General features: G+C 52.8%; 12 protein-coding genes across 12 annotated transcripts; 7 read left to right on the top strand and 5 right to left on the bottom strand.

Annotated features, from left to right (window-relative positions):
• Window positions 1–714: 714 nt before the first annotated feature.
• On the bottom strand, window positions 715–2551 carry PV08_06095 (elongator complex protein 3; the record flags this gene model as incomplete). The annotated part of the gene is made up of 3 exons (XM_016380433.1): window positions 715–2071; window positions 2124–2140; window positions 2198–2551. 3 exons carry the CDS (start codon window positions 2549–2551, stop codon window positions 715–717), a joined length of 1728 nt encoding a protein of 575 aa, XP_016236260.1.
• A 587-nt stretch (window positions 2552–3138) lies between these two features.
• Window positions 3139–4392, bottom strand: PV08_06094 (uncharacterized protein; the record flags this gene model as incomplete). Its single annotated transcript, XM_016380432.1, has 1 exon — window positions 3139–4392. One exon carries the CDS (start codon window positions 4390–4392, stop codon window positions 3139–3141), a length of 1254 nt encoding a protein of 417 aa, XP_016236259.1.
• Window positions 4393–6568: 2176 nt separating this feature from the next.
• PV08_06093 (uncharacterized protein) lies at window positions 6569–7231 on the top strand (the record flags this gene model as incomplete). Its single annotated transcript, XM_016380431.1, has 1 exon — window positions 6569–7231. The coding sequence occupies one exon, from the start codon at window positions 6569–6571 to the stop codon at window positions 7229–7231; it is 663 nt and encodes a 220-aa protein (XP_016236258.1).
• Window positions 7232–7438: 207 nt separating this feature from the next.
• On the bottom strand, window positions 7439–7678 carry PV08_06092 (uncharacterized protein; the record flags this gene model as incomplete). Its single annotated transcript, XM_016380430.1, has 1 exon — window positions 7439–7678. One exon carries the CDS (start codon window positions 7676–7678, stop codon window positions 7439–7441), a length of 240 nt encoding a protein of 79 aa, XP_016236257.1.
• A 633-nt stretch (window positions 7679–8311) lies between these two features.
• PV08_06091 (uncharacterized protein) lies at window positions 8312–9335 on the top strand (the record flags this gene model as incomplete). Its single annotated transcript, XM_016380429.1, has 2 exons — window positions 8312–8565; window positions 8618–9335. The coding sequence occupies 2 exons, from the start codon at window positions 8312–8314 to the stop codon at window positions 9333–9335; spliced, it is 972 nt and encodes a 323-aa protein (XP_016236256.1).
• A 2502-nt stretch (window positions 9336–11837) lies between these two features.
• PV08_06090 (uncharacterized protein) lies at window positions 11838–13127 on the top strand (the record flags this gene model as incomplete). Its single annotated transcript, XM_016380428.1, has 6 exons — window positions 11838–12071; window positions 12146–12223; window positions 12283–12370; window positions 12424–12449; window positions 12507–12571; window positions 12620–13127. 6 exons carry the CDS (start codon window positions 11838–11840, stop codon window positions 13125–13127), a joined length of 999 nt encoding a protein of 332 aa, XP_016236255.1.
• Window positions 13128–13411: 284 nt separating this feature from the next.
• On the bottom strand, window positions 13412–13883 carry PV08_06089 (uncharacterized protein; the record flags this gene model as incomplete). The annotated part of the gene is made up of 4 exons (XM_016380427.1): window positions 13412–13486; window positions 13536–13628; window positions 13738–13795; window positions 13846–13883. 4 exons carry the CDS (start codon window positions 13881–13883, stop codon window positions 13412–13414), a joined length of 264 nt encoding a protein of 87 aa, XP_016236254.1.
• A 672-nt stretch (window positions 13884–14555) lies between these two features.
• On the top strand, window positions 14556–16609 carry PV08_06088 (uncharacterized protein; the record flags this gene model as incomplete). Its single annotated transcript, XM_016380426.1, has 2 exons — window positions 14556–15165; window positions 15213–16609. The coding sequence occupies 2 exons, from the start codon at window positions 14556–14558 to the stop codon at window positions 16607–16609; spliced, it is 2007 nt and encodes a 668-aa protein (XP_016236253.1).
• Window positions 16610–17887: 1278 nt separating this feature from the next.
• PV08_06087 (uncharacterized protein) lies at window positions 17888–19638 on the top strand (the record flags this gene model as incomplete). The annotated part of the gene is made up of 4 exons (XM_016380425.1): window positions 17888–17955; window positions 18057–18721; window positions 18835–19420; window positions 19500–19638. 4 exons carry the CDS (start codon window positions 17888–17890, stop codon window positions 19636–19638), a joined length of 1458 nt encoding a protein of 485 aa, XP_016236252.1.
• A 521-nt stretch (window positions 19639–20159) lies between these two features.
• On the top strand, window positions 20160–21280 carry PV08_06086 (uncharacterized protein; the record flags this gene model as incomplete). The annotated part of the gene is made up of 5 exons (XM_016380424.1): window positions 20160–20266; window positions 20383–20430; window positions 20581–20605; window positions 20795–21052; window positions 21182–21280. 5 exons carry the CDS (start codon window positions 20160–20162, stop codon window positions 21278–21280), a joined length of 537 nt encoding a protein of 178 aa, XP_016236251.1.
• Window positions 21281–21729: 449 nt separating this feature from the next.
• On the bottom strand, window positions 21730–23308 carry PV08_06085 (uncharacterized protein; the record flags this gene model as incomplete). The annotated part of the gene is made up of 3 exons (XM_016380423.1): window positions 21730–21874; window positions 22034–23049; window positions 23192–23308. 3 exons carry the CDS (start codon window positions 23306–23308, stop codon window positions 21730–21732), a joined length of 1278 nt encoding a protein of 425 aa, XP_016236250.1.
• Window positions 23309–24996: 1688 nt separating this feature from the next.
• Window positions 24997–26943, top strand: PV08_06084 (uncharacterized protein; the record flags this gene model as incomplete). Its single annotated transcript, XM_016380422.1, has 1 exon — window positions 24997–26943. The coding sequence occupies one exon, from the start codon at window positions 24997–24999 to the stop codon at window positions 26941–26943; it is 1947 nt and encodes a 648-aa protein (XP_016236249.1).
• Between the last annotated feature and the right edge of the window lie 450 nt (window positions 26944–27393).

Raw genomic sequence — 27393 nt, 5'->3', positions numbered from 1 at the left:
GAGAGGGAAATCGGTTATAAACAGTTCCAAGACGCCATGGCTATGCTAATGAATGGGATACAAAAGAAAAAAGATAAGAGAAATCGAACTTGACTTGGTAAGATCAGCGCATGGTGTTGGAAACAGAAGATGCTCGGAGAAAGACACACCAAACACCTGCAGACGGCGGGAAAGTCGAGAAAAATTGCGGATGACGCGATTTGCTACTCTCGGCTTATCGCTTATCGTTGGCCAATTATCGTCTGTCTTAGTCCAATTCGGTGGGGCCGCGGAGCCTCGCCGTATTTTCCATTTATCCCCAACGTCAGTGCATTTTCCGGACAACGGACGCTGCAGTTGGCATTATCAGTCACCGCGTCTTGGACGATAATTTGGCCGTCCTACCTTTTGTTCTGGTTGTGTGGATTTAGACCCAAATGTCGAGGGCGCAATCTGGCCTCGTCGATGCTTCCTATGTTGGAAACAGATGGGACAGATCGCACAGAGTGATTGTGATTGTGCTCGCTGCGGTGCTTATAGGCGCATAACCAAGGATTCAACTTAGATCTCGGGAGACCTGGTTGAGACCGGGTAGTAACTAACCCATGCTGTTGGAAATCAGCCAATTGCAAACCCCTTGCTCCACTGCAATTCGTTCAACCGGGACGTCTCAGTGTTCGAAGCGTCGAAAGAGTAGCGTATAGCGCCGTATCCTTGCCGAGGAGTGTCATTCAATCAGACTTCAGGCTCGTCGTCATCAAAACTGAGGATCTTGCTCATATAGGGTCCATCCAGCGAATAACCAAGGCGCTCATAGTAACTTCTCACGCCCACACCGCTGATGACGCTGAGCTTCTCGCTGCCATGCTCGTCTCTGGCGATGCGTTCAGCTTCTTTCATCAGCAGGGTACCGTACCCTTGATGCTGAAACCTGCTCTTTTCACGTCCATGGATAGGTACGGCAAGACCATAAACATGGAGTTCGCGAACAATACTTGTTGGTTGCCCGGTGAGTTCTGGTCTGAAAGTGTATTCGGCAGTGCATTTCCGCAACCTCAGCATACCGATGAGAATGTCCTGCTTGGGATCTTCGTAGGCGAGGAATGTCTCCCAGCCATCATTAGCCATATAGTCCCGCCGGACAAGTTCCACCTGCGACGGTCGTATTTTGTTCTTCACTTCGTTAATACCGACTTCACGAGTTCGGATATCTCGGCAGGTGGTGCCAAAATCTTTCATCCGTGAGAGCGCCAGTTCTCTGAGGTTACCGTTCTCAACGCCTGAGGTGACCAGTGGCATGGGAATATCTCGTTGCACTCTGTAGATTCTGGTCCATGGTGGGACAAGCGCCAAGATCCTCGCTACGAGGTCGACCAGCGCATTCGGAGTATAGTTTTTGAAACGACCTGTCCGCCAAAGCTCGTAGAGACCCGTGCCTCTGATAACCAGGGTAGGATATATCTTCAACCCATCCGTTCTGAAGTCTGGGTTCTCAAAATATTCTTCAAACTGGAAAATATCACGCTCCATGCCAACATTGGGTAGATCGGGCATCATGTGGGAGACGACTTTGAAGCCAGCATCTTTGCAGAATTTGAAAGATTCCACAACTGCCGCCACAGTGTGCCCTCTGTTGGAGTCTCTTGCGACGTCTTCATACAGCGACTGGACTCCAAGCTCAAGCCGGGTGCAGCCGTACCTAAGCATATCTGAGAGGTGGTCGATCTGGCCAAAATCCGGACGTGTTTCGATTGTCAAACCTACACATTTGATAGTGGACATTTCACCAGCGGCGACTGCTTCGTCAACGTTTTCGGTTTGATATCCAGACAAGGCATTATGGAGTTGAGCAACAAAGTTATCACGATAGGCCTTGTCAAGGGACATGAATGTGCCTCCCATGAGGATGAATTCGACCTTGTCCACACTGTGTCCGAGAGACTTTAGCTGATCGATTCTGCCTCGCGCCTGTTCAAATGGATCATATCGTGCTCGGATCGCTCGCATCGAGGTTGGTTCGTATCCAGTGTAAGACTGTGTCGAGTATTCAAAGTCGGAGTCGGGACCTCCTGGGCAATAAACACAGGCGTGACTAGTCTGGGGTCAGTAACGAATGTTCCACGGGCATAAAAGTCAATAGTTACCCTGTCCATGCAATATGCTACAGAGTCTCCAGTCAGCGCACAATTGAGATCTTGAGCCAGCCAGACAAACATACCGGACAACGATGTGGTTTACTCATCACCGCAACCACAACTATCCCACTTGCACTCCGTACCGGCTTTGCGATGAGTTTGGGCAAAAGAGCCTTTTTGTAATTCTCGGGTACAGCGGAGAGTATACCCGTCAGCGGCGGCTGGTTGCTGAGCTTGTGTTTTCGTGCGACATCTCCTCGCAGTCGGTTGAGGTTGATGTCCTTCTTCGGCTTGCTGTCATCGAGACTGGCCTCATACTCTTGGATCAAGGCTCGGGCGATGTCGTTACATGCTTGCATAAACCGGACACTCTCGGGAGCCAGGTTTTCACGTTTGTCTGGTCTTACCCTTGTCCTAGCCACCGTTTCTGTCGCCATGTTTGGATGATGACTGGGCTCGCCACAATGTGGTTGATTGGTGACGAGACGAAAGAGTCGCACGGTACGTATTTAGTGCACGTTTACTTGGCTGTGAGAGACCGAGTGAAAACTGCTCGTGCCGCTTTTACAAAGTTTCGGGATCGCAGAATCCGCTCGGTGTACCTTCTACACTTGACGTTCGAGTCGCTCGCTTGTGATGTTGGGTTCGGGTCCAACTAAACCCATTAAGGGAAAGCTCAATATCTCCAACTGAACCCCGGGTTGAGAGGCTTTTGCCTTTCCGCTTGTTTACCTGGACTAATAATAAGCCTCAAGTTCTTGTTAAGTAGTTATTGGTCAAGTAACAAAATGCAATTGACCAGCCACTGGACACGCACAACAATGGATCTCAATAGCCTCGGACACTGCGGCTGAATACCATGAAATAGCGAGCGGGAATGGAGGAACTATCTGATCAATGACCCAGCTACAAACGACCTCGATATCCTCATGATTCAGTAACTGCTCATCTCGACCTGCTGGACACATGTAGGCCACCGCCCTTGGTAGCGATATCAAATCGCCGGACCGTGAAAAGCTCTGTTTCAATGCAGAACACCAACAGAGACCCAAGCATTGCGGACAATGATCGCATCAGAAGCGCCAAACAGCCTGGTGGCTTGATCAACCGTCACATCGGCCCACTCCTTGAAAGTGGTTAATCCATCAGGTCGCTTGACCCGTGGGTCGATCAAAGTCTCATACCAGATCTTTCCGGCCTTTTGGAAGGCATACCCACCGAAGCCAATGGCAACCAAGTAGAATGCGCGATTGGGGATACCCGAGGTGATATGAACATCCAAGTCATCGTTGTACTGGCTGTAATGAGCGATCTGACGGTCTCGGCCAAGGATCGGATCGTCGAACGCAGTTCCCGGATTTGCGATGTTGCGGAGCGCTGCACCCTTGATCCCAATAGAAAAGAGATTCTGGCCAGTGAGCCAATCAGCCTCTGCTGCGGTTTGATTGAAGTGCCACTGCTCAACCAGTGCACCAAAGATATCCGAGATGGACTCGTTCAGACCTCCCGCCTCCCGCACGTAATGGAGCTTTGCGGTGTATTCGGTAATGGCGTGGGTCAATTCATGCGCGACAACATCCAGGGAATCCGTAAAATAGTCAAAGATGATGCCATCACCATCTCCAAAAGCAAACTGGCGGCTGTTCCAGAAGGCGTTGTTGTACCCCAGTGGGTTGCGCGTATCGGGGTCATGATGAACAGTAACAATAGGGGTACGGCCATTTCCGTCGACGGCATTGCGACCAAACACGGTGTGGAAGAACTTAACGGTGATGCCGACACCATCATATACATTGTTGACTTGTCTGTCGCGTGTTCGCTCAGCACCTTCCACGCGGGCAACAGTGCCAGGAAGGGAGGGGAGGTTGTGGCCGTCGTAGACGGCCCGCCTCAGCACAAGAGACGCGGCTTCCGGCTGATGGGGCTCATCCCTCGCCGCAGCGCCGACGAGGGCAGCTCTCTGTTCGCGAATCTTAACATCTGACCTCAATGTTGCCTTTGCACTCTCTCGAGTCTCGTCGTCCAACAACTCACTCTGGGCGATGTGCTCAAGAATGCCAGGGGGGACGAAGCCTAAACTCACAATTGGTGTTTGGGCTGCCGGAACAGAATCTTCGGGAAGAGTAGGTGCTCCACCGCTCGTGAGGGCTTGCACGCGCTGCTGCCGGAAGTCCTGATCGGCTGAAAGGGTGCGAAGAGCAACCTGACGCGCTTCCTCAGGAGCACTCTCAGACTCGGCAATGTGCTGAAGGATGTAAGCGGGAACGAAGTGGCACATCTGGAATGAGATATTAGCATGTAATTTGAAATAAAGAAGTCTCAGAGAGCCCTACAGCTGCCCCGGACTGATGCTGATTGCACATGATGGTTGGTTCGGCAGGTACTTTGCTAGGCAACAAAGGGTGGAATGGTCAGGATTTTTGCAGGTCGTAGTTGAACTTGGTTGATCCTTGGATGATGAACTTCAGATCGATGTTCGCTACCCGTACTCTTTATTTATACCCCAATGCTTCAGCCCCGATCAAAAGTAGTTGTCAGCTGCAACGTCGTCCACATGACTAGCTTTGTCTTGGCTTGAAGGCAAGGTAAAGCCTCCTTTGTCATTCAAAATGAGGCCTGTGCTACGTATATTGCCATTCTCCGGATCCATTGTGGAAACAAAAGGACATTGCGATAGTTCAGGCGCAAGTTTCTCAGCTGGGCGGACCTTTTGACAGGACCCAGCACACTTGGCAGTCCGACCTCATTTTGTCCGTCGCTGGCCGGGGACTGCCGCCAAGCGCGCAGACAAATTTTGGCCATTGTGGCTCAATATACCAGCTTGTATCACTTCTTCGCTCTCAAAATTAGTTCCTTTTCAAGAACTAAAGAAAGTCGAATGCAGTCGCATGGCTTGCGAAGCAAGGTCTAGGCCTCGGACGAGTGAGCGGGCACAAATGGCATCCAGTGTTGGGATGCCACCAAATGCTGCCAAGTGTATTGCTTACCGATAGTGTGTCCAAATTGGGGAGAACGAAGTGAGCTTGAGTTGAGACCTTGAGCAAATCGGTATGCGATGCCCGCAGGCGGCTTCCTCCTGTAATCGCAGCCTCAGCCGCGGCTGAGACGTGTGTTACCAGTAAGAGATGATGCGGCCATGCAAGCCTGTCGGTACTCAGAATGAAGCCCCTCATAAGTGCTCGGATCAAACAACAAAGTCAAAAGATGCGGTCATGTAAGCATTCCCCAAGAAGGCTAAGCATTGCTTCTCACAAGGTCATAAAAGAGATACCCTCGCAACCAGCGCTCCTTGCTCAAGTCATCGCAAAGAAACCGAGGACGGAGGCTGGGTGTGAGGGTGGTGTTATTCTGGAATTGTTTTTGCTGAAATTCGAGTCGAGCTCGTAATCCTCCGCGTAATTTTGGGCAAGTCATGCATCCTGATGGGTCACTACTCCATAACACCGGTAAAGGGCAGCTGAAGAATGGAATTTGAATGGCGTCAAACTCAGTGCTCTGGGCCGGGCAGAAGCTGACCAACTATGTTCTCAATATCGAGGACTGTCACGATGCCGAGGACCGTAACGGGGAAGAATGGCCTTTCGAGCACATTCGCCGTCTCAAAAATCTGACGCCATGGGCACCTCAGATTTGCAATTGGGAGAAGCTCGTATCCGTTCACTCGCCTGACCATAATGCCTGGGCGACGTCTCGCCTTGAGGCCCTGATGGGATGTAGCAGGATGAGTGGCTGCGCTCAAGAAAGAATATAGCACGTAAACGAATCCCTCAAGATGGCCAGAACTGTCCAACAGAAGAGCAAGGCCGAAGTCCTTTTGTACCTGCCTCGTGTTGCTGGGAGATGAAGTAGAAAGGAAGCTGCGACGGACTGCTCTTGGCGTGGAGTTGGGCCAATCGGAGACGCCAAGCCCGTGCTAGACGCGCCCCGTGTTCACCACCTCCTCTTCACTTCCCCGGCACAGGGACCAGCACTTTTGTACTCGTATCTGCCAAGGAGGAGGGATTGCCAAGGGCCGGAGCAGGAGCCTGGAACAGTCGGAAAGCCTCTTTTCGCTACACCGACTGTATCTCCAAGCTTGGCGTCCATCACCTCATCAATCTGAGGCTGAAACCCGATACGAAGTAGCTGAACAGCTCTCAATGATCGAGCTCGACTCGAGGTACCAAGTGCATTATGTGATGCCTTAGGTGCTTTCAAAAGCGAAGATCGTGATGCAATCTACCTCCCCATGCCCGGGCGCAGTCGTGTCCACCCCCATGCTGCTTGCTGGCCTGCACAGGATCCGCCGCAGCTGAGTTATAATGATAAAGACAGGTCGTTGGTCTGACGGGCGCCAGCAATCTTCACCGTCAATATTCACAAGAGTTCTTCAACGCTCACACACTGCGTCGTTTGAAATATCCGTTCGTAAGCAACATACCTGTCCTTGTCCGCACCCCAAGATATACCGGGTCATGGCGGGAAGAGTCCATCTAGTTCGCCATGCCGAGGGCCTCCACAATCTTCGTCGGGACCTCGAAATCGCTGATGCGCAGTTGACTCACCGTGGGCATGACGCTGCAGAAGCCCTGGGGCGGCAGTTTGTCAAGGACAGCACCGATTCCGTAGGAGCCATCTTCGCGTCGCCCCTCCGTCGAACCATTGAGACCTCTCTCGAGACCTTCCATCGGGTTCTAAGCCCTGCTCATTACCCACACAATTCGGGTAAGGGCGCACGGGCGTGGGGCGTGAGTTTGATCCTCAATCCGGATCTACAGGAGATCAGCGACTATCCTTGCAATACCGGGTCGGCCCCAGCAGATCTACTTGCAGAGTTCCCCGAGCTCAAATCTCAGATCCAAAGCCTACCTCCGAAGTGGTTCGAGAAGGAAGGTGATTGGGAGCCCACCGATGAAGCCGTAATTGCACGAAAAAGCCGGATTTTGAAACTTCTTTGGATTACTTCTCAGCAACTGCAAAGTGCTACTGATGCCGAACAAAAGAAAAGATCAGATATCGTGGTTGTGACGCATGAAGGCATCATCTTGACGCTCGTGCCAAACGCAGACATCCAACTAGCCTCTTATAAGACATTTACGCTGAGCAAGGACGCTCAGGGCAAGATTTCGCTGATCTGAAAAAGTCCCACTCATCCAGAGATCATCGAAAGACCTCGGGAAGGACAGAGGTCGAATGTTTCTGTGCCGCTATATGACGGGAGTAACCACGTAATCATGCGAGAGGAGTGCGTATTAAATTGATGGCGTATCAATCTCACTATCGGGCCACAGAGTCTCTGAAATAAGTAAATATGACTTTCAACGAGTCTCCCCCGAACGAGTGACTTACTCTTTACGGCTGTCTGTTCCTTCCTTTGACGGACGAGGGCGTCTTCCGGCGTTGCGATGTTGTGGACTGGCCTGGCCACTTTGACAGGTATATTGAACGGCGCGTTGTGAGATTTTTAGGAACTCTGCGATATATTGATATGTATAGCCTAGTCGCCGCATGAGGAGGATGTCTCGTCGTTGATCCCGCGTGAGTCGACGGCGCCTAGGCGGCGTTGAAGGGCTAGAATCAGCCATGTTGGCAGGAGGCCTACTCGGTACCTTCATGTAGGTATGTAGTTGACAGAGATCAAAGGGGGTTAACTTAACAGAGTGTAATCAAACAGGCTGTCCACCTGGCACGTGTTGGGCTAAACTATAGAGAGTTAGCCATATACCTGCAACTAACGCAAATTACCCCTTGCAAGTCTGTACGGAGTACGCCGCTAAGGCCTATACAAGGAATGAATAATAATAGTGCCACAGGCCCCGAGACTCCTCTTGTAGAATGACAACTTGACAACAGTGAGCCCTCTTGCAGAATGACAACTTGACAACAGTGAGCCCTCTTGCAGAATGACAGACATGGCATTTCCATCTCAAGTGGCTAGGTTCTTGGTCTTGGCGCCTGATATTGGGCAAAGGTACCTGTACAAGGGTCTTTTCATTAACAACCTCAGGCCATCGCCTTTGCTTTAATCATGGCCGTCCTTCACCATTCGTTACTCAGTGCGCAAACAACCATCAACGAAACTTGAGGTGACAAGCTGCTTTGAGTGAACACGTGATGTTGCCTAATGGTCTGGAACTCATTGGCTTTCCTCACCATGACCCTTGTTCCGTCCTCACTGAACAATTGAGGTGGCAGCAACAATCGCGCATCAGATCGCAATGACCCAAAGAGACAGTCAACATGACATCGTCATGCCGACGACGGGTTACCGCGGCGGTTCTCCTCCATTCAGTCTTCCACCAACCGACCCAAAGAATGCGACTCTTGCCGAGATTTGGGACGCGATTGAGCGCTACACGAAGGGTCGAGATGTCCCTGTTGAGCATTTGCTCCCATATCGTATCGACGAGCACCAATATCAAGAACTGGAGAGACAGCTATCTGAGGATGACTTTTGCAGAGCCAAATTACGGTACGCCGACTCTTCCCATTGCGCTAATCTTATTGAATTAACAAGCGTCTAGACGCGACTATTTTCCTCGAGAACATCTCTTCATTCTTAGACTCAGAATGCCTTCGCGCATCCATGCGCACTTTATTTCAAAAGTCAACCAAGAGATCAGCCGTCAACTGCGCGGCGTGGAAGGCTCCTCGTCGAAATTCGTGCAGGAAATCGAGTTCGAAGCCTCAACGGAGGTCATCCCCTCAGATCCAGCATACGGTCGAAATGACCCTGACGGTTCATTTCGTCACAATGGAGAACCATTCCCTGGACTGATAACCGAAATAGCCTACTCGCGACAAGGCAAGAGGTTCAAAGCACTGGCACATAGCTATATTCTGGGCTCTGATTTAAGAGTCCGTGCCATGATATCCTTCGACATCCCTTACAAAACAAACAAGAACAAGGCCGCCACAGTCTCAGTGTGGCGACCAAAAGCGTTACAGGACGACGAGGGCGAGGCTTGGACCGTCACATCTGAAGTGGTGGTATTCCGCAATGACAATGGACGGCCAAACCTTGATCCAAAAGCGGGACTCCGCGCCCATTTGACTGAGTTTGCGAGTGCCAACTTTTGTCAGTCACTCGATCTCAAAGAGACTGTTTTTATCTCATGTGACACTCTGTGTGCCTTACTGGAGGACGCAGAGTCAACCGACGATGTCCAGCGGCACATGGCCGCGTCTCAGCCACGCCCGGTCCTGCGAAAGCGAGCCATGAGCGACACATCGGAAGAATAACTCACCAGCGATGACGAGCGGAACATGGTGCAAGCCGAGGAACAAGCAGAAGATAAACAGGACCGAGATGATTCTTCTTTTGAGGATGATCAGGAAATCTGCTGAGTGGAAGAGGCGAATATGGGGCTCATCCGTCTCATTCGTACTTTGATCTAGGGGAGCAGTGGACGCAGAAACGTAAAATGAGCTCTGCAAGCACGTTCGAAACCTCACCCACGATGTGCGGACCAAGGAGATGGCTATTGGATGGTCTGATCAAGGAAGACTCCTTGCCTGAAAGTCCTCTCGGCCTTGGGAGTAGGGGAATTATTACCAAGCGGCGGAGAATGGATATTCTTTTTGTAATCCCTACGCATGCGGTTCTCGGTAGGAGAAAGAAACTTGCTATGGAGATGTCAATAAGCCCTTCGCTTTTGTTGCCCTTTGTCTTATGTAAGTTTTGCTTTTGGCTCGCTCACTGCCAGCCACATCGACATCCGCCTTGCATATTACCTCACTCGCTTCTTACCGAGAGATCATGGTCATCACGCATGGTTGTACTTCTCGCAAAGCATAACAATCCGAGAACGAACGTACCCAAAACAAGGAGGCATTCGATGGGTTGTCCGTAGGGAGTTCAGGTGGAAATTGGCCGAGAGACAGGTCGTCACGGCAGAGTTACCTGCGCCAGCACCCGATGGGGGAGGCCTTCGCCTATGAAGCCTTGTGCAGAACAGAGCCGTACTGAGATACTCAATGGCGCCAGCCACATCTTGCGACCTCACAGCACACTCTCCTCCAAGACATGCGTGCAGACTCGGTCAGGCGACTCAACCCTCTGCCCAAATTGCTGGAAGGATTGTATTCCACGGACGTTAGCACGAGTCACTAGGTGATATGGTTATTACACTCTGTCCAGTTAGCGGCATTCAGCTGTCATGATTGGCTTCGGGTACGTATCTGGGTAGCCTCCTAGGTATGCCGTCGAATGATTTGCGCCAGTTCATCTTGCGCCGAATCACTGTCCACGGAAAGGGTCGAGTTGTCAATGTCTCCAATTTCAGAAACCATCCCGCTCTTTTTGGTCTTGGCCTTGCCCTGGTTTCTCCAGATTTTGCTCTTCTGCTACAGTCGGTGCTTGAAGATAGCCTCCTCCTGCTCCTCCTCCTGCTCCTCCTCCTGCTCCTCCTCCTGCTCCGGTGACACTGACTGGTCGTGGAATATTGCTCTACACAGCTCCTGCATGAGCCGTAGGGCCGTCTCCATCTCCTCGTTCGGGATCGCCGTCCACTCAACAGGTGGATCAACCCAGCGTCGTAGGCTCTGTTCTCCAGCACCGCATAGAATGGTATGAACGTAATGAGCGTGCCGCTAGTAACAGAGATTCAGTCTCGGCCCTCCCATGACAAAGTATCCATGCAGCATGACATGCCACAGCCTCACGAAAGCGAAAAGTCCTACTGACCGCCAGATTGTTCCATTGCTGCTCGTTCAGATTTGTTTTACTGGGGAAAATCTCTTTTGGAGTCTCGTAACCCTGCTTTGGGCATTGTGCAGATAGGGTAGTTTGGTGATACTGGACATCGGAGACCGTCGAAGTGAGTGCGCGAAATAGTCCAGCGTGAGGCTGATACATTCGGGGAGCGCTAATTGGAATAAGTTTAGCGGAGACGTATAGGATCTGGAGCCTGAGAAGGAGGGAGGCTTGGTTGCTAGTGATGTTGAAATGACGCCGACGAACTCCAGCGATGGATTCCTTGCGCAGATCCGTTGTTAAATCGCAGAAGCTTTGAAGCCGGTGGCAGACCAGATGGATGAGCGACAATATGTTACAAAGCCTGCTGTGGAAGGCTGCTCCTGAAATCACCTGAAAATTGATACAATCTGTGTCTAAAGAATCCCTCCGTCAGGGCTTGAGACCGCTTACGGAAGCTGGGGACGCTGTACGTATCGTGGCTACGAAGCCTGAATCTCACTATGTCGCCATATTGCAAGTCTGATCCGATGGTCTGGGGAATCCTTATGCAAATAGCTTACCTGCTTGACAGGTACTTCGCCTCGCGACACAGTGTAGAGCGCTATTTTTCTCTTCAAACAGCTCGAGATCCTTTCTTGAAGGTTCCTTGTGCTTCTGGATTGGTATCTTGTGTTGTCCAGTGAAAAAAAAATAGGCACGAGAAAAGGCGGTCCCACACAGATGTTTAATACCAGTACTGAAGTCGCACCTTGAAGTGGATGAAGACAAAGTACATACTGCTCGCTGGCAGGTCGTTAGTTGCGATTAGATTAGATCAAAGCAGCGATCTGAATTGGACAAAGGAGGCGAGCCAATGCATGACGGTTCATTCTCGGGATCAAACGCCTCGGAAGCTTTCGCATGCTGGCGAAAGCAATCTGGCGGAAAGCTCCAACTCCGCAGACGACGAGCTCGATCCTGGAAACCCACTGCCTCCCACTGCCTTCCTGTGTTGACACGCTGAGCCTTTGTACGTGCCCAAGAGCAGGCTTCCCCACGTCGTAGCCATGCAGGCATTCAAGACCTGCGCCTCTTCGGCGCTGCGCCAGGCGTCTCGACCGACCAGATCCTACGCTACAGTCTCAGCTGCAGCAGCATATCAAGAAACCATCCCCAACCTGAGGATCAACTCGGACACGAAAGTGCTCTTCCAAGGCTTCACCGGCAAGCAGGGAACCTTCCACGCCCAACAAGCGATCGAGTATGGCACAAAAGTGGTGGGCGGCACAAACCCTAAAAAGGTATCTCAAGAGTCTTATCTGCGATGATCGCAGGGGGTCGATGGAAAAAGGACGTGTGTTGACAGTCATCCCAGGCAGGCTCTACGCACCTCGACCTCCCCGTGTTCAAGAATGTGAGCGAAGGAGTGAAGCAGACTGGTGCCAATGCGAGTGTGAGTAGAATAGATCAAAGGGATGTACTATCACAACACCATGATGCTGACGTGAATAGGTCATCTTTGTCCCCCCTCCTCTGGCAGCTGCTGGTATCCTGGAGGCTGTCGAGGCCGAAATCCCTCTGGTTGTCTGCATTACTGAAGGTCCGTTTGCATATCGGCAAAGTAGGGTCGCAGAGGTCTAACATCCGTCGCAGGTATTCCACAGCACGACATGGTTAGGGTGAGTCTCTGTAATCTCGTGGAAATCTCCCGACACTGTGTTGACAATTTTCTCCAGGTTACCAACATCTTAAAGACGCAAAACAAGACCCGTCTCGTAGGACCAAACTGCCCCGGTGTCATGTGAATTTTCCCTTCCCTCCGTTCACGCATGTATGCTAATTCCGAAAGCGCTCCTGGCCAATGCAAGATCGGCATTATGCCGGGTTTCATCCACAAGCGAGGAAGAGTTGGAATCGTCTCACGATCGGGAACATTGACATATGAAGCTGTCAACCAAACTACTCAAGCCGGACTCGGACAATCCTTGGTCGTCGGTATTGGAGGTGATCCATTCAGCGGCACCAACTTCATCGACTGCCTGAAAGTCTTTATGGAAGACGACGAGACGGAAGGAATCATCATGATCGGTGAAATTGGAGGTAGCGCTGAAGAAGATGCTGCCGAGTTCTTGAAGAGCGAGAACAAGAAGAACAAGCCGGCGGTCAGCTTCATCGCCGGTATTAGTGCTCCTCCTGGACGACGAATGGGTCATGCTGGTGCCATTATCAGTGGTGGCAAGGGTGGCGCCGACTCCAAGATTGCCGCTCTCGAAGCAGCTGGTGTCGTTGTCGAGCGAAGCCCTGCCTCTCTGGGCAAGGCTCTTCACGAGCAATTTGTTGCGCGGGATCTCATTTAAGCAGGACGCAGGTATCACACCTTTTTCCAATCTTCCACTGCACGGCGGTAAGACGAGGGTCGCTTTCACAGAGATGTTCTTGTAGTTTTGATACCCCGAAATGAAATCGGGAAGCTTGATAACACTGTACAATTGCTGCAAATGCTAGCATATCGATATTTCAGTATACAAGCCTAGGGAGAATTCCACCACCTTCCAGGTCTTTGTGACCACCAACGCTGAATTATTTCCCTAACGCCATTGTATGATCAACACATCTATACCTTCTCTTCATGCGCCGCCAGTCATAGTGATATCGCTCCCCTTCGACTCGCTCGTACATGTAGCCAGGCCTGGAAGCCGCAGAATACCAGAAAGCCCTGCAGTCGTCAGTACATATGAATCTACTTCATTCGGAAATAAACTCACAGCATATACTGCTACGCTGATGAAGATGGCCGAGGCGACCGCAGCGTGGTCTTCAGGATCTTCTTCCATGCCCATCATCATATGGTGGTCCCTCTGCATGTCAAAGTGTTAGCATCCTGCCAATTGGAAAGGTATCCTTCACATCGATTCCACGTAAGAGTGGTCGACATTGAGATGCACATCAAAGGGAAGATATTCGTACCGAAAAGAGGCTGCCGATGACAGAAAGGATCACGACGGCGAAGCATGATACGACCGTGCTGTGGGCGCATTAGCTGCCATCTTCCAAGCGACACGTCAAGCGACTCACCAGGTCCAGGCATTGAAAGCAGACACCACCGGCTTCATGTTGTCGACGGTTCGATCTTGAACTGACTATCCGGGCAGGACACTGTCCAGGTCAAGGGTTTGCCGATGGAGGAGGGGGAGCTGATTGCTGGAGGTCTTAGTGGTCGAGTGACTTTTCCCGAAGGCGACCACACGGCTGCAAGGGGTGCACAAGGTATCGCGGACTGACTGAATGAATGAACGACAGTTGTCTGGCCTTGATACGTTGTTGGCCTGGATGGCTGGCAGTGCGCATTAACGCATTAAACGAACAGCTGCAGTTCATTCCAGCGCAGGCACAAGCATCACCAGCCAATCGGCATTTTCGCTGGGCAGAAACCACCACATCGCCTGACAAGGTCATTTCCACATTTCCACTTCGCCCTCAAAGTATGTTGTTGTCCAAGGGGACGCTTTCTTCTCTTCTATTAGAAAACTCTATATGTCGATATCGTCGGGCCTTCCATCCTCCCTCCTGCAGCTTATGCCTCGATCCCTTTCGCCTGGCCGCTGAACCGCAACACCATCTCAAGCATTCAGCACTCCCCGGTCAAATATGGCGTGAAACAGAGTGGCATTCCTTTTATTACACTCCGCTATTTCGTCATTGATTTCACCTTTTTCAACAAATCCTCTGGCGTGTTCACAAGAAAACTCAATTGCCATCGCGGATCGCGGGTCGCAGGTTTTCTGATGCCACGTAGAGATCTGGGCGACGACAATGATGAGCGATCCCCGCTCATTCGCGCTGTGAACATTCAGCATAGCGAAGTCCCACAAGCACCACTTGCCGAAACATCAACCTCAGAGGAAGACTCAAGCCCAAATGAACGCCTCCTCTCCGGTGACAGACCGCCCTCGGAGACGATTGGTCTCGAAGACTCGGTTGTTGTCAGCAAAAGCACCTGGTATTTGATTCTGTTGACTGCCAGCATCGGAGGACTCCAGATTGTCTGGTCTGTCGAATTTTCCAATGGATCGCCTTACCTATTGTCTCTTGGCATGAGCAAGGCTCTCCTTGCTGGGGTCTGGCTTGCTGGTCCTCTCACGGGAGCCCTTGTGCAACCGTACATTGGGATTCTCAGTGATAGATGTCGAGTGTCTTGGGGCAAACGCAAGCCTTTCATGATTGCCGGTACCCTCGGAGTTATTGTGGCATCCATGATACTTGCATATGCGCGGGATATTGTCCGCCTGGTTGGAAGACTCGACGCAGATGCACCATATACCGGAGGGTACATGACGGCGACAATAATCCTGGCTACTGTCATGATGTGGTGTCTCGATTTTTCCATTAACACAGGTCAGTAATAACCAAGGTCTTATGCAGGCAAGGCTGACCTTTCGCAGTTCAAGCAGCTATTCGCGCCTTTATCGTTGATGGTGCACCCTCCCATCAGCAAGAGTCAGCGAATGCCTGGGCCTCACGTATGACTGGGGTCGGAAACGTATTAGGATATGTCTCTGGATATCTCAATTTGCCAAAATACTTCCACTTCTTCGGAAACACCCAGTTCAAGGTCTTGGTTGTTATTGCATCGATCGCATTGAGTTCGACAGTCTTGCTTAGTATCCTCACCATCAAGGAACGGAATCCTCGGCTCGACCCTCCATCCAAAGCGCGTGACGAGTCTACGGGGTTCGCAGCCTTTTTCAGACAAGTCTTCGTCTCGATCAAACGTCTCCCACCTCAAATACGCAAAGTCTGTGAAGTTCAGTTCTTTCATTGGATCGGCTGGTTCCCCTTCCTGTTCTATATTACCACATACATTGGCCAGCTCTACGTAAATCCGTACCTGGAGCCAGGACTCTCCGATGCTGAGGTTGAGAAGCTATGGGCGAAAGCTACGCGAGTAGGCACCTTTGCTCTTCTCATATACGCCATAACTGCATTTTCATCGAACATTGTGCTACCATTTCTGGTGGTTCCAGCTTACAAACCCAAGGAGCCCGCGGACGAAGAAGATGACATCTTCACGCAGCCTGTCCTCACCCCGACTTCACCCATCGGCACGAGGTCATCGGAATTTCCCTGGTTTGAAGCCCATCATCACCGGGCTCATAGTGAAGCTGTGGCATCGGAGCCTCCAAATGGCGCGAGGCATGACGAAGATCATTTCTTCGAACCGCCTCAACGATCACAGAGTGACCTCGACGTCAACCGTTACGTTTTCAGGAACACTCAATTGTCCGATTCAACAGCAAAGGGTCCTAGTCGGTTTAGGCGATGGCTGACCAAATTACAAATTCCCGGACTGACTCTTCGACGAACGTGGCTATTTTCACAACTGTTGTTTTCGGTTTGCATGTTCAGTACTTTCTTCATTTCTACACCGCTAGCGGCGACCGTCATGACAGCTTTCGTGGGTGTCTCGTGGTCCTTGACGCTTTGGGCTCCTTTTGCCTTGATCTCTGCGGAAATTTCCAAGCGGGACGAGGTGAGACGAAAGCGCTACCGGCAACGGTTAATGGACGGCGAACACGACATCACCGATAGTAAACTGGAAGAAGAGGAAGATCAAGCCGGGATCATTCTTGGCCTCCACAATGTTGCTATCAGTGCTCCACAGATTGTAGCCACACTTATCAGCAGTGCCATCTTCAAGCTCTTGCAGAAGCCTAGAAATGTCCCCGGGGATGTGAGCGTCGGGTGGACCTTGAGGATTGGTGGAGCGGCCACCCTGGTCGCCGCATTCATCACTTGGAGGATGCAAGAGCCCGCAGATGAAACCGAGGATAATCTTTAGGTTGCCTTGTGCGTGTTGACGGATGCCGATTGGAGATTTCTAGCAGGTGGCATGGCAGATTTTCTAGCACTTGTCTCTCCGGCAGCCAACCAGTCGATGAACAGCACATCAACGCCCAGGCATACCGACCCATGCAGCGGCCCATTGCTGAGAGAAGATCACTTGGTTCAAGTTTGCAGGAGTGTCAGCATCGCTCACGATATGATGGAAACGAAAGAAAGAGGTGGCCTGTATCAGTAGGCCCTTTATGAGCTGCATATTCTATATCTTTGTTTTTCGATTTATTCACCACAACAATGTCTTCAGAACACACCGTGATCAAATTGTGCTGCTTGTCAGTACAAGTATCTCGACCGTCACCGTACACTTTACACTTTGCGTGCCACAAGATAGGCTGTTCACAAAGCAGTAGATTCCCTCTGGACGTGTCTTATTCCCGGTAATCCGCGAGAGACTTCCATCTCCGAAGCACTACTTGCTTCTTGGGCCGACGAGCCACTAGGGTCTTGTTTCATCGTTGACTGGCACAGCAAGACGCGTATGGAGTAAACGATCACGGATGGCGGCGTATTGGTATCGGCCTGAGCCATCTTCTGTCTTCTTTTGCGCGGAGCCCGTCCATCCATGCCACAAATCTTCGGTAAGGTACTTCTACCCTCGTATCCACCGAAGACCTAGTACCAAGTAGTCGCACAGGTCGTGCAATTCCGAAGTAGAACCGTACCGACTAAAGCAAAATAGGCTGTTAGGCTAATATTCGGACGCGGATGAGGCTCGCCAACGCCGCCCACAGACTGCCCAGCTACACACGACCGTCCTCCGTACAGTCCGCGGCGAATGCGGTGGTGGAGATGTATGGGCGAGATCCAGCTAAAAGACTAAAGGGTAAACTCTGGGACTCTGTTGCCATCCCGTGGATGATGCTGGTGTCGTGATACAGATGCTGGATGGGTATTTGAGAACTATGGCCACCTGGTTATTCCGTGGGTTGTATTATCATCTCCCAGTATCGCCATTTCTCCCACTACCTACAAACCGGAACACAGGCCCATCAGTAAAAGGGTGACGAGGTAGTCACTTTCTACGCACCGTCGCCATCACCGCTGATACACATCCATACTCGAGCAGTCAATCATTCATTCTGTTGTCCGCTCGCTGCTGCTATATAACTACGATAATACCCACTACTACCTGACAACTTACAAGAGCCGAGACAAACATACACACAAGATCTACCCACACAGCGCTCTGGCATCATATTGATCAGTCCAAGCAGAAATGGTTCGAGACGTCGCCGCCAAGGCAGGACTGCCATCAGATTTCCTCTGGGGCTTTGCGACGGCAGCGTAGGTTCACCGCTCCCCGTCACCATCAATCCACGCTGCTCGTGTCTGTCTAGCTGTTGGGTTGGCACTGTAAGGATGTTACTGACGATTGTTGTGATCAGATACCAAATCGAAGGTGGTGCCACTGCAGACGGCCGCGGTCCATCGATATGGGACACGTTTTGCAAAATGCCAGGCAAAATCGCCGATGGCAGTTCTGGGGATGTCGCGTGTGACTCGTACCATCGCACAGCACAGGACATTGAACTGTTACAAAAGACCGGTGCCAAAGCATACCGCTTCTCGATCTCATGGTCCCGCGTCATCCCCAAGGGCGGCCGCAATGACCCGATCAACCAGGCCGGCCTTGACTTTTACGTCAAACTGGCCGACGACTTGCTCGCTGCTGGGATCACGCCGTTCGTGACGCTCTTCCACTGGGACCTGCCGGACGAACTCTACAAGCGGTACCGCGGGTTCCTCAACAAGGACGAGTTCGTGGCCGACTTTGCCCACTACTCGCGCGTCGTGTTCGAGGCTCTGGGCTCCCGCGTCAAGCACTGGATCACGTTTAACGAACCGTTCTGCAGTGCCATCTTGGGACACAGTCTCGGTGTCTTTGCTCCCGGACACACCAGCGACAGGACCAAGAGTCCTGTGGGCGACTCGAGTACCGAGCCGTGGATCGTGGGCCACAGTATCCTCGTCGCACATGCCCATGCGGTCAAGATCTACAGAGACAAGTTCAAGGAAAGAGATGGCGGAGAGATAGGTATCACGCTGAACGGTGTGTCATGGTCCCCACCCCTCCCTTCCCCGTTTCCCCCCGGCGTGAGCGTTGATGATGTTGTCGAAAACGATACCGTGACATCCTGTACTGACATGAAGTGTTTCGGAAAGGCGACTGGGCTGACCCATGGGATCCCAACGACGAACAAGACCGTATCGCATGCGATCGCAAGATTGAGTTTGCAATCAGCTGGTTCGCCGACCCGGTATACTTTGGCCATTACCCGGAGAGCATGGTCAAACAGCTCGGTGCCAGGTTACCCACGTTCACAGAAGAAGAGAGCAACCTGCTCAAGGGCTCGAACGACTTTTACGGCATGAACCACTACTGTGCGAACTACGTCCGACATCGCGATGGAGAGGCCGACCCCGAAGATTTCAGTGGTAACTTGGATATTTTGTTTGAGGACAAGTTCGGCAACAGCATTGGTCCTGAGACGCAGAGTTTCTGGCTGCGCCCTCACGCCCCCGGGTTCAGGAAGTTGATCAAGTGGCTGAGTGACCGGTACGGACGGCCGAAGATCTACGTGACCGAGAACGGAACGAGCATCAAGGGCGAGAACGACTTGCCCATGGAGGAGATTCTGGAGGATGATTTCCGCCTCGAGTATTTCCGAAGTTATATCACGGCCATGGCTGAGGCGGTGGCCGAAGACGGGTGCGACGTTCGTGGATACATGGCTTGGAGTCTCATGGAGTAAGTTTGCGGCATCCCCTTGGGGCTCGGTGTAGGTCTGTGCGAAGAGGATTCAAGAACTGACGTGCCACTGCTATAGTAACTTTGAATGGGCCGAGGGTTACGAAACGAGATTTGGCGTCACGTACGTGGATTACGAGAATGGTCAGAAGAGGTATCCCAAGAAGAGCGCGTTGGAGATGAAGAATATCTTTGATCAATTCATCGGAAAGGTGTAGACGATGTTGCTTTTGCCACTGCCAGGATATGGATTGTGTCTTGTTTTGATGAACTAAGGTCCCCTCTCTGTGTGTCCTTCAGCTCGCTGTCTGTTGGAAAGTTTGTAGACCGAAGGAGGGAGGATGTACCGTAGGCACCCTGGCCAGAGTATTTATCGGATGAATTTATTCCCATCCCAAGTCCTAAAGTGACTAACCTGATTTCGAACACATCGGCCAATCTAACTTGGAGATCCCGACAGACCTACTTTGGTGCACCACTTTATTACTCCCGGTGCTACGGAGTACACGCCACGTCTTCACCAGCTTCCTGGATACACAACTCATCATTCAGGCCACCAACGAGACGGAGCCAAGCTCGAAGAACGCACCTACATAAGACTCCAACGAGGCTAGCGTTCTGTGCTGCGAAAGGGTCAGCAGAACGAGACCCCGCGAACAAAACCGACAGCTGAACCGCCGACTTCAAGTGCCTTGGGAAAAGTTTGTTGCGTCCGAATACGATTACATTACAGCAAACAATGGATACACCAAATGTTCCCATCAACTTCGTCCCCGCGGCGTCAGGCGAGACGTTCAAAGTTGGAACGATCACTATCCGAATCATGGAGGACGGGTCGAGAACAGAGTGAGCACACCGTACACCGTTAAACGTACACCGTACACGCACAGCTCGAACCCCCAGATCCCTAGACGCAGTGCAAGGGTAGTAAGGTTAATGAGGATTTTGTCGCGGTTGTCAAGCAACCGTATAGGGTCAGCGGAATTCACCGTCCCACCGCACACATCGGGGTAAGTGTTCAGCGTCGAGGTTGAGCTTGAGCAATTGCCTGGAGACGGTAGCTCCCCGTTCGTCTGAACATGAGCATACGAGAGGGGTGGTTTAACTGGTGTGCTGATGAGGACATGTGGATTGACTGACGGATTCTGTTGATCTTGTAGCCCTCCACCGCATTGGCATGAAATGGTGAGTGATTTGCCGTCGACCGGCTTCTCTCGTCCACACCTTCTTGAAGACCTTCACTTTTACCCTGAACCTCGGCGTCCCGACGACGGGATACGGTACACCAGCCACCCACTCCCTCCTTGCCTGCCTACCTGTCTGGACGTGCATTACTAACCTCGAACCCCCCCTTCGATGATTTGGAATACTTAGCACGACGAAACCTTCCTCGTCACGAAAGGCACACTGCGCTTCCACGCACTCAACGGCGCGACCGTCGATGCCAAACTGGGTGATTACGTGACGGTTCCGCCGCGGAGCCCTCACACTTTCTCCAACCCGTACGACGAAGAGGCGAAGTTCTTCAACACGTACACGCCCGCGTTCTACATCAATTACTTCAAGTTGCTGGCTAAGTTGAGCGAGGCGGGGAAACCGATGAATCCCGAGGCGAACAGGAGAGCCATGGCGGTGAGTTTGTGTCGATTGATATCTCTCTCTCTCTCTCTTTCCCTCCCTCCCTCCCTCCCTCCCTCTGTTTTACTCTTGCGCTGCCTACAAAAACCGGCGGTTGACTAACGAGGTCACTGTCGAAATCAGTACTTTGCTACGATTGGCGTGGCGGACGATGAGATGCAGATGGACAAGGAGCAGTTCTATGGAGACGGGACCGGGAAGACGGAAAAGGTCGACAAGTAGGTTTTTTGAGGTCCCTTGGGCGCGTGAACGACATTGTTTGTCATTGAATCTGGGCCGTACGTTGGACCTCGCTCCTCGTTGTCCGATGGTATTGATGGGATGATACGATGTGACTTTTTGCCGTTTTATATCTACCTCGGTATCTATCTATCTGTGGGTTAGATCCGGTCTCCGAGGTATCATGTCTCAAGTGTCAGGTCTCATGACGAATGGATCATCGAATGCAGACAACTACCGTACTGTACAATCCGTCTACGTGCCAACATCTTGGGAGACAATGAGAGGGGGCAAGGTCAATATCGTTCAAACGCTTATCAATTTTTTTTGGTTTGTCCAATTCTGTCTTCTGCCACTGCAGGTTATATGAGTATATGTACACCCCGTTGAGGACGACATCAAGCCCCCCCCCTTCCCCGCCCCCCCCCCCTCTCGCGTGCTGTACTTTGGTATCATGATTCCTCCGAGACAAACACACCGGCCATGCCCATACCGGTACCCACGCACATACTCGTCACGGCCACCTTTGCCTTTCTCCTCTTCAACTCGGACAGAACCGTGACGACCTGTCTCGTCCCTGTGCATCCCAAGGGATGTCTGTGAGTTGTGAAGCATGGGTTAGCCATTGTGAACGGAGTGGGTCGGGGGAATAAAATGATTCTCCGATCCAGAGGAAAGGAAGAAGAAGAAGAGGAGGAGGAGGAGGAGGAGGAGGAGGAGGAGGAGGAGGAGGAGGAGGAAAACAACAAAACTCACCCGATGGCAATGGCACCACCACGGACGTTGACCTTTTCAATATCCAGTCCCAACTTCTCCACGCAGTAAACGTACATGCTCGCAAAGGCCTCGTTGATCTCAAACAGGTCGACGTCCTCCTTGGTCAGGCCGGTCAAGTCCAGAATCTTGGGGATGGCGAGACTGGGGCCGATGCCCATGATGCGCGGCTCGAGGCCGACGACGGTGCTCCTGACGAACTTTGCGACGACGGGCTGGCCGAGCTTCTCGGCGGTCGAGCGCTTCATCATCAGCACGGCGGCGGCGCCGTCGGTGATCTGGCTCGCGTTGCCGCCGGTCGTGGTGGGGCCCCACTGGGGGAACGCCGAGCGGATCTTGGAGAGGGCCTCGTAGGTGGTGTCGGGCCGCACGCCGTCGTCCCGGTCGACGGTGACGGTGGTGGCCTCCTTGGTCTTGGGGTCGACCCAGCGCGTGGTGACCGGGGAGATCTCGTCGGCGGACCACCCCTCGGCCTGCGCGCGGGCGGCGCGGGCGTGCGACATCTCGGCGTACCGGTCCTGGCTGGCCCGCGGCACGGCGAAGTCGCGCGCCACGTTCTCGCTCGTCCAGCCCATGGGCATCACGTTGTCCTTGGCCACCGGGTGCGACGTGATCATGTCGCTCATCCCCGCCGGCGGCGCGTCCTTGTTGGTCGACATGCTCTCGCACCCGACCGCGATCCCGACCTCGATCGACCCCGTCGCGATCGCCCCCGCCACCGTCTGGATCGACAGCAGGCCCGACGAGCAGAACCGCGACACCACGTTGGACGCCGTCGACACCGGGAACCCCGCCGCGAGCACCGCGCTGCGCGCCCCGAACCCCGGGGCCGGCAGCAGCACGTTGCCTACGCACACGTCGTCGACCTTGGACGGGTCGATCTGGGATTTCGCCTTGAGCGCCTTGAGAACGTGGATGAGCAGTTCATCTGCCGGTGTGTCTTTGAGGCCTCCCTTGCGTGCTTTGGTGAGTGGTGTGCGCGTCGCGCATGTTATTACCTTTTTGTTTGACATCGTCAGTCTACGCAACGGATCGGGATGTGGGAAAAGTGGTATCCGGGGAGCTAGATTATGACATGAAGTGCGTGATGGCATCGAAGATACTCCGCATAGGGATAAGATGGTTTCCGTGTAAACTTACAATGTCATCTGGGTTCTTTTCAAGAATCTTTTTGAGACCTGGTGACTGTGATTGTGTCGAGGTGGCGCTGGAGTTGATGTGTCCAGCGATGTTCTGGAGGCGTTGTTGAGCACTCATTTTCGCGTTTGTATTTTGTTTTTTTGGTTTGGTGCTGCTATGTCTGTCTATGTCCTTCAAGTCAAGGTACGGAGTATATGTTGTGATCTAATAGACGTGAGACGAAGATGGGAGAGGTGGCTTTGTACAGAATGATTGATAATGGCGGAGGTGAGGTAAAGGGGACAAGTAGAAGTAATAAGCTGATCGAATTTTGTGATAGATAATCAAAATGCAAGCTTTTAATTGTACTTTCCGGTACTCAAAGTCGTTCGGATGGATTGTATAAGCGATCTCTGGCCGAAGAGCACCGAGCAGTACGCGTACAGTAGGGATGGATCGATTCTGTCGCCACAAAAGAAAGTACCTACGCTGGTCAGTAGTTACAGTGATAACTTTGTCCTCAGGATCATTTCGAGATGCCGAGGCTCAGTTGAGGCAGATGCGTCCGACATCAACTGCCGTAGTGGCCACTTTGGGCTCCACCAGAACAGTATGCACTTTATGCACTCCGTCGTCCCCCGTGCTGTATCCGCCCTTATCGCCCCGGTCGGTGGGAATGAGAGATGAGAGCCCTTGGAGAGCTCCCATCTTGCCCTAGGTAAGATGCCGAGATAATCTCATTTGCGTAGTAGTCTCTATGTGCGTCGAGGAGGCGTTACTAACTACTCGTTCTGCTCCCAAGGCCCCCAGCCTCGCCAGCCCCACCTCCACACAACCTCGAAGCTCCCCCCCTCCACGCACTCATGGTAGGCGTAGTCTACCGCAGACCCCTTGTGAAGACAACAGTCCAGACAGCAGATGAAACGTCGATCCCGTTCTCTGTAGCTTCGCAACTGCTGCTCATACTTGTAGTAGAATCAGATTGTCCTGATTGCTATTATTCACTCCATGCTTGCACAGCTTTTTCCCTTTCGTGTATACTCTCAGGACGCATTCAGGTGGCAGAGTCTTCACCCCGGACAGTAACGAGCGACCTGTGCGTGGCCCCGGACCGTACCCCGTAACCCCCCGTTATCCCTCGTCTCTGAAACCACCCGCCTCCTGCTCCTGGAAGACAGAAAAACCTCAAGGTTCTCGGGGCTCGCGTCCAGACTCTTACGTCCGCAACGATAAACAACTATAGTTACAGGGCTAAGGTTACCCTCTTACCTCGGATTTTTGTCTTGTGTAGGGGCAACATCGGATCAGAGAACACACACTAGGGAGAGTTCAGCACCCAGCACAATAATCCCTGGGGTAATCAGAGCCCAGAAAACTCTCACCCCCTCTGGCCCACCCCGGCAGCTGTAGGCGGTATCCAAGTACCTAGCGTCGACCGAGGCTTCACGAAGTCTGGCAACTTCGACACAACAACGGCAGTCATCGTTTCGAAAAAGTTTATACTGCACTATACCTACCTCCTTGCTCGTCCTGGACACATTTGCGCCCTGTATTCCAGCAAGGTCGACGTCCCAACAAACCACCCTCACTCTGTTGTCCATTGAGCTTTTATTTTCAACCTCGACGTGCTCGCTTGTTTCTTTCTGAGATTCAAATCAAATACACCGTGACCTCGACCTCTAAAGGAGACATCAGGATATCTGTCTACCTACCCTGGGCATCTCTTAACATTGGACCTATCTACCTATAGTTAGATTGTGACTGTTGACGACAGCACATCACATTCAACTTTTGACTTGTATATATACACAACACAACCACCCAAAATGGCCACAATAGCAGCCGCGTCGACCACGGCGGCGGCAAGCCTTCTTCTATATGCCAACCATTCTCTCGGCATCACCAAGGACATCCAACAGTACCGACTGGACCAATCCTTCAGCAAACGGTTCCCAGAATTCCTAGGCAAACTAGGACCGCAATCACCCCATCTCTATCGCATGTTGGAACTGGCCGACCCCAACGCCGATGCGCTCTACTTTGAAGGACGGACATGGAACTACCGGGCCGTGAAAGCCCAGGTGGACGAACTCGCCCTGGGCTTACACACGTCTCTGGGCGTCAAGAACGGAGACATCGTGGCCGTGTTCATGGCCAATTCGCCCGAGATGTTATTCACAGTCTACGCACTCACGCGACTCGGCGCGGCCCCGGCTCTGATCAACAATGCCCTTCGAGACGAGACGCTCCTTCACTGCGTGCGTCTGCCCAACGCGAAGCTTATCCTGACGACTCCCGATCTCGCCATCCACGCAGCCACGGCGGCACGCTCGCTGGGCTCCGGCTCCGGTACCGTTGATATCAAGACGGTACGACTAAACCTTGGCTCGTTCCGACCCAGCCCCGTCCCCAGCGAAGACGTGCTTGACTTTCCCTTTCCCGACCCAGCGGCCCAGGGACAGCTCCCACCAACACCACCAAAGACGCTCGCCAGCTTGGGCTGCTTGATATACACGTCGGGCACGACGGGCAAACCAAAAGCGTGCAGCATCAAAAACGCCCTGCTCTGCGTCGTGAGCTGCACGACGTCGGTCGACCACGCCAACCCCAAGAAATACCTCCGCGGTCTGCGCACGTACTCGTGCATGCCGCTGTTCCACGGCACGACCTTCTTCACGGGCCTGTGCTACAGCGTGGGCCAGTCCGGGTGCTTCTGCATCGGGCGGCGGTTCAGCGCGCGCAACTTCTTCAAGGAGGTGTCGGAAAGCAGGGCCACGCGCATCCTGTACGTCGGCGAGCTGATGCGCTTCATCCTCGCGACGGCGCCCGGCGAGTACGACCGCCGCCACTCGGTGCTCGTGGCCGCCGGCAACGGCCTGCAGCGGGACGTGTGGGTGGCGTTCCAGCGGCGGTTCGACGTGCCCGAGGTGCGCGAGTTCTACCGCAGCACCGAAGGGATGGTCAAGTTCGACAACGTGCACCGCCGCGGCCGCCCGGGGGCGGGCAGGGTGGGGTACATGGGGGTGCTGCGCAAGCGCGTCTTCGACAAGGGCGCGCAGCACATCATCAAGTTCGACTACGACTCGGAGATGCCGGTGCGCGACGGCAAGACGGGCTGGTGCGTCGTCGCCGACCGCGGCGAGCCCGGCGAGGCCATCGCCCGCGTCCGCGACATGTCGACCTACATCGACTACCACGGCAACCCGGAGGCGACCGAGAAGAAGCTGCTGCGCGACGTCTTCGAGAAGGGCGACGTGTGGCAGCGCAGCGGCGACCTGCTGATGCAGGAGCGCGACAACTGGGTCCGGTTCGTCGACCGCATAGGCGACACCTACCGCTGGATGGGCGAGAACGTGTCGGCCGGGGAGGTGCGTGGCTTCATCTCCGAACTCGACCGCGTCAAGGACGCCGTCGTCGTCGGGAGGAGGCTGGACGGCTACGACGGACAGGCCGGCACCGCGTTGATCGTGCTGGACACGCAGGGCGAGAAGGGCAGCGGCAGCGGCGGCGAGCAGGCGTTCATGGCCGGTCTGTTCAAGGCCCTGAGGGCGAAGGGCGTGCCGAGGTACGCCGTCCCGCGGCTCGTCATGGTCCGCGAGGAACTGGTCGACGTCGGCGACACGTTCAAGCACGCGAAGAACGTCGTCAAGAACATCGAGTGGGGCGTCGACGGGGGAGGGAGGCAGTATTTCCTGGATTTGGACAACGAGACCTTCAAGCCCCTTGATTCGACGGCCTGGAAGAGGATCGAACAGGGCAAGGCGAAGTTGTAGAAAACCAAAGGGAAACGAGGGAAACAGAGAAAGGGATCGCGCTCGCAAGAAGAGGATGAATCAAGGCACTGCGTTACATTAAACCACACTGCATTACACACTATTCTATGCATACATATACACACATATAGTATTCTGTATAGCTCTTTAAGGGATACCGTGGAGAATGTGTTACTCGGTAGCAGGTACTCTGCGGTCTCGGGCTCAACAGGATCAAGGTCAATTCCACATCGAGCACGCATCTCACGAGGTACAGATACGTGCCTACGTGCCTACGTACCTACTACCTATACCTACTCATCTAGTGTCTGAAGAATGTAGGATCAATCGGACGAAAAGAATGGGAATCAGGAAGAATCAGGAATCAGGAATCAGGAATCAGGAATCAGGAATCAGGAATCAGGAATCAGGAATCAGGAATCAGGAATCAGGAATCAGGAATCAGGAATC

This window comes from Exophiala spinifera (assembly GCF_000836115.1).
Source record: "Exophiala spinifera strain CBS 89968 unplaced genomic scaffold supercont1.4, whole genome shotgun sequence".
Taxonomy (NCBI): Eukaryota; Fungi; Ascomycota; class Eurotiomycetes; order Chaetothyriales; family Herpotrichiellaceae; genus Exophiala; species Exophiala spinifera.
Note: the sequence above shows the minus strand (reverse complement) of the source record. Positions and strands in the feature narration are given on the sequence as shown.